The sequence below is a fragment of the Echinops telfairi genome, unplaced genomic scaffold (assembly GCF_000313985.2).
Source record: "Echinops telfairi isolate 266 unplaced genomic scaffold, ASM31398v2 ScPeMD7_70;HRSCAF=299, whole genome shotgun sequence".
Lineage (NCBI taxonomy): Eukaryota > Metazoa > Chordata > Mammalia > Afrosoricida > Tenrecidae > Echinops > Echinops telfairi.
In genome coordinates, this window is record NW_022103968.1 from 28,869,964 (window position 1) to 28,874,655 (window position 4,692).

The 4,692-nt window shown below is 45.7% G+C and overlaps 1 protein-coding gene across 1 annotated transcript in view; it reads right to left on the reverse strand.

Annotated features, from left to right (window-relative positions):
* The window catches only part of LOC101650523 (cytochrome P450 2C23-like), a 26,444-nt gene that overhangs the window by 19,590 nt on the left and 2,162 nt on the right, over positions 1–4,692 (reverse strand). Inside the window, exon 2 of the mRNA XM_045291435.1 lies at positions 2,735–2,897. Within this exon, the coding sequence (XP_045147370.1) occupies positions 2,735–2,897 (163 nt within the window). The remainder of the gene's footprint in view (positions 1–2,734; positions 2,898–4,692) is intronic.

Genomic DNA, 4,692 nt, shown 5'->3' on the forward strand with positions numbered 1-4,692 from the left:
GGTGTGCTTCTTCCATGTGGGCTTTGTTGCTTCTCAGCTAGTTGGCTGCTTGTTTATCTTCAAGCCTTTAAGACCCCAGACGTTTTTTCTTCTGATAGCCAGGTACCATCAGCTTTCTTCACCACATTTGCTTAGGCACCTGCTTTGTCTTCAACAATCGTGTTGGGAAGGTGAGCATCATGGAATGCCAGTTTAATAGAACAAAGTGTTGTTGCATTGAGGAAGTACTTGAGTAGAGGCCCAATGTCCATGTACCACCTTAATACTAAACCTATAAATATATGTACATAGATCTATATCCCCATTGTAATATATAAATATATTTACATATGTACATGCCTGTATTTAGACCTCTATAAATGCCCTTTGTCTCCTAGTTCCTTCCTCTATTTCTTTTTATTTTCCTCTTGTCCTACTATCATGTTCTACCTTCATTTGGGTTTCAGTAATTCCTCTTGTTACACTGCCCTTGACCACATCCTACCAGGTCTTCTACACCCTCCACGCCATTGATTTTGGATCATTTGTTGTCCCCATGTCCCTGGGTTTGTTAACACACACTTCCTATCCCCCACGCCCCCCTCTCCCATATTCCCCCAGAACCATCGGTCCTGTTGTTTCCTACTCCAGATTGTTTATCCTGCCTAGTGGATCTAGATAGACCTGCAGAGATAATAAGATGCACAAAAAACAAGACAGAGCAAAACAGAGCAACAAAAGAAAACAACCACACAGACAAAAAAAACAAATGAAAAAAAAGAAAGAAAAGAAAAGCTTGTAAATAATTTAAGGTCTGTTTGTTGACCTTTAGGAGTATTTTCCGGTTGAGACTCATGGGGGCCACACCCTGAACCCTAAGTCTCTTTTGGTATTCCCTGGGGACTCCCTTGCTCTGCTTCCCTTGCTGCTCTGTTGCACGACTTCAATCTTTTGCCTAGGTGTGGTGGGGTCAGATCAGGTGCAATTCCTGCATTGTGTCTCCATTATTGTCCCCGTAGGGCTATATGTCAGTCAGGGATGTCGTGTCTCATAGTGGAGCCAGCTCTATGGTCCTTTCTGTGCATTGGCTGCTCCAAGCAGGGATATTGTCCTCAAGGCTTGGAGGGCCTGGATGTGCTCCATGTCCTTCCCCTTCATTTGCTCCTGTGTGCTCTGATCAGACATGTCCCTCTCCCTGAGATGTAGCCTCGGTGCTGTCCTCTGAAGTAAGTTCTTCAGGGACGAGAGGCGGCTGTCCACGTAGTTGGGATTGGGGCTTTATTTATACTTTGAAGGATGCCGGAAGCTATTTTAACTTTTGGCCTTTGGGTGAGTAACGTGATGATGGCCCTGATCTCTGGTGTGCAGACGGCACAAATAAAAGAAGGTTGAACTGTTCCAATCTTTCAGTGTGACACGTGTAAAGATTAGGCAACTGTGCAAAACACGGACTTAAAGGCAGGACAGGTTTCGACAACTTGATCCGTGTGGACACATGCATCGCGGGCAGGAATTTGCAACACTAGATTACATTTGTTCGGGGATCTAAGCAAGCCCTTTAGTATTCCAGCAGAGAACTTCATTGGGGAAAAGAACTGTGAATGCAATGATTGGTCTTCTCTTAGCAGCCCTTGTGGTGTGGGGGTTATGGGTTGGTCTGCGATCCGAAAGTCAGCAGTTTGCAACCAGCCTCCTCTCGGGAGAAAGACAGGGCTCTCTATTCCCATGAACAATTAGAGCCTTAGAAACCCGCAGCGGCAGTGGGATCCCGTCCGACAGGGTTGCTATGCATCACCATCAACCCGATGCCAGCGAGCGTGGTATCAGTTCTTTATTTTTTTCCAGATTAGAGAGGCTGAGGGAAGAACGAGTTTCTGTCATGTGCACCTAAGGACCAGTAAGAAGGATTTTATAGGAAGCTTACAAATCACTTTCCTCAGAGCTACAAAAACTGCAAGTGATGAAAAATTCCCCCACGTCAGTTCAATCCAGCCCAGTAGTTTGCGTTTCCAGGTAAGAGTTAATCTAATCGCCCACGCACAGCCAGTGGAATCAACCTGTTTAGGGGAAAAGAGCGGTGACCGAGGGAAGACCCCCTTGTGCCTTTGGTTAAACACTTGCAGCCCACTCCGACGGGAGGAAGACCAAAGATGGCCTTGTCTGAGCACTTAGCACGTTGCACTGGCTTTCTGTTGCTACCAGAGATAGGCTTTGAAAATAATTGAGTTGCTTTTCCTCCTGAACGTCTAATGTTATGACTCCTAAGTGGTTCTGTGGAGACATTCAGACTAGCCTACACTTTTCTTTTGATTGTGTACTATCAGTGTACCTTTCATCCATCTGAAGAAGTAGATCCTGACTGCAGCTCCCTGCGCCCGTCTTCACCACAATCACCTGCACTACCCGTGGCCACCCAGGCTGCCACGGAAACCACAGGGATTTCAGTCTCTAGTTGTCTGTGTGTGCTTGCAGCCTGGGTACGTGTGAGACCTAAACCCACGCGTGGCTTCCCCAGCTCTCTCGACTGTAGGACCTCCAACCTGACCGCCTTTTTCTGAAGCTTCTTTATAAAATATGATAGTCACAGATGGCTTTTCCTGAAGCATCGTCACAGAATCACCACTGGGGCCTTTGGAGTCTGCGACATGGTCTCAATGGTGTTATCAGAGCATCTAAATCAACCGCTTTGTGCAAAACAGATCCTCGTCAAGTTAGCTCATCAATAAAATAATGCATAATTGTATTTGAAACATACCATATCCTCTTTGATTATGTTCAACCACGGGCATTGCTGCTCTACCCAGGAACTCGTCCCCCTGATCAATCAGAGCTTCTTTCACTGCCTTGTATCCATGCAAGACCACGGTGAGCTGCGGGCCAATGCGCAGGGTGTAGACAGGGCCGTATTCCTTAGCCAGCTGAAAAGACAAGAGTGCCACTGTGGAAGAGCTCGCTTGGAGGCTCACAGTAGAGATTAAGTACTAATTTGACATGGGACTTAGCCTTTGCTCCAACAATTCCATTTTAGGGATGGAACCAGACGAATAGTCATAGAATCATCTATTTTATTTGTTATTTACTAATAGTCTATTAGCATATAATTCATATTTTGTGCAACTCAACAGTTCAGTCATATTAAGAAGAGTCATAAAGTCAACACCACAATGATGTTTACATTTTCTATCTTCTTGTATTCATTGTTATTCGCTCCCATTCCCCCCCTCCCAACCTCCCCTGCCATTCCTCCAAGAAACCATTTCTGCAGGTCCTGTCACAAAGCCTCATCTCTCTCCCACAGAGTCAAGTTGGACCACTCTCCCTTCCGTGGACAGGGAGGGGCTGATAGGAACACCTTCGAGAGCCGCTCTCTATTCTAGGCCACCAGTGGCTACCCGCCAAAATCAGAGGTAAAACGCTGTCCTAGGTCTTCCTGTGCCGACGTCCTGAGCCCCCCAGGCCCGGGGACTCATTCCCTCACATGGTTTTCTGTGCTTCAGAAGTTGTCACAACGGTGCCCGGTCTGCTCCACTGCGTTCCTGGCTATCATTGCAGAAAAGGCAAGTGCACATGTGGAAATAACCCGAGCACCCCTTCGCCACAGCAAACAAACCCCAACTCTGGTTTTCAGAGAGGAAGTCGTGATGGTGAGGGGAGCCACTGCACACTCCTCTCCTCCCCCAACATAATTGGGAAATATTAAAAGTTAATAGAAAGCAAGTATCAATCAGTTTTTGTACATGGATGGGAAGACTTTATGCAAAGATGCTAATAATCCAAAGGAATCTACAGATTGAATACAATCCCAATAAAGTTCCAACAATCTTCTTTGAAGAAATGGAAAAGCCATCCCCCAACTTATATGACATTGCAAGGGACTCCTAATAGGCAAGGCAATCACACCGAGGCAAAACACTAAGGGGGTGCAACAGAACAGCAAAGGAATGGAGCGGCTAGGTCCCCAGGGAATGCTGAAGGTGGACTTTGGGGCCAGGATGTGGTGCCTCAACAGGCTGGACTGGAAAACACTCCTAAATTTCAACAAACAATCTTTGAACTAAGACAGGCTTTTCTTTCTCGTTGTGTTTTTTGGTTTTTGTTTTTTTTTGTCATTGGCTTGTTTTTTTTTAATTGTATATTGTTGCTTGGTATTGCTCTGTCTTGTGTTTGTGCATATTATTATCTCCGCAGGTCTGTCTAAATAAGGTAGGCTGGATGAACAATCTGGAGGAGAAAACAACAGGACTGACAGTTCTGGGGGGACATGGGAGAGGGGGAGGTGGGAGAAAAGGCAGTGGTGTTAACAAACCCAGGGACAAGGGAACAACAAGTGACCCAAAATGGTGGTGAGGAGGGTGTGGGAGGCCTGGTAGGGCATGATAAAGGGTAATGTAACCAAGAGGAATTGCTGAAACCCTGGTGGGGACTGAGCATGATAGTGGGACATGAGGAAAGTCAAAGGAAATAGAGGAAAGAGCAGGGAGGCAAAGGGCATTTATAGAGGTCTAGGTAAAGACATGTACATAGGCAAATATATTTATATATGACGATAGGGAAATAGATCTATGGACATACATTTATAGGTTTAGTATTAAGGTAGCAGAAGGACATTGGGCCTCCACTCAAGTATTCCCTCAATGTAAGAATATTTTCTTCTATTACATTGGCATTCTATGATGCTCACCTTCCCGACACAACCACTGAAGACAAAGTGGG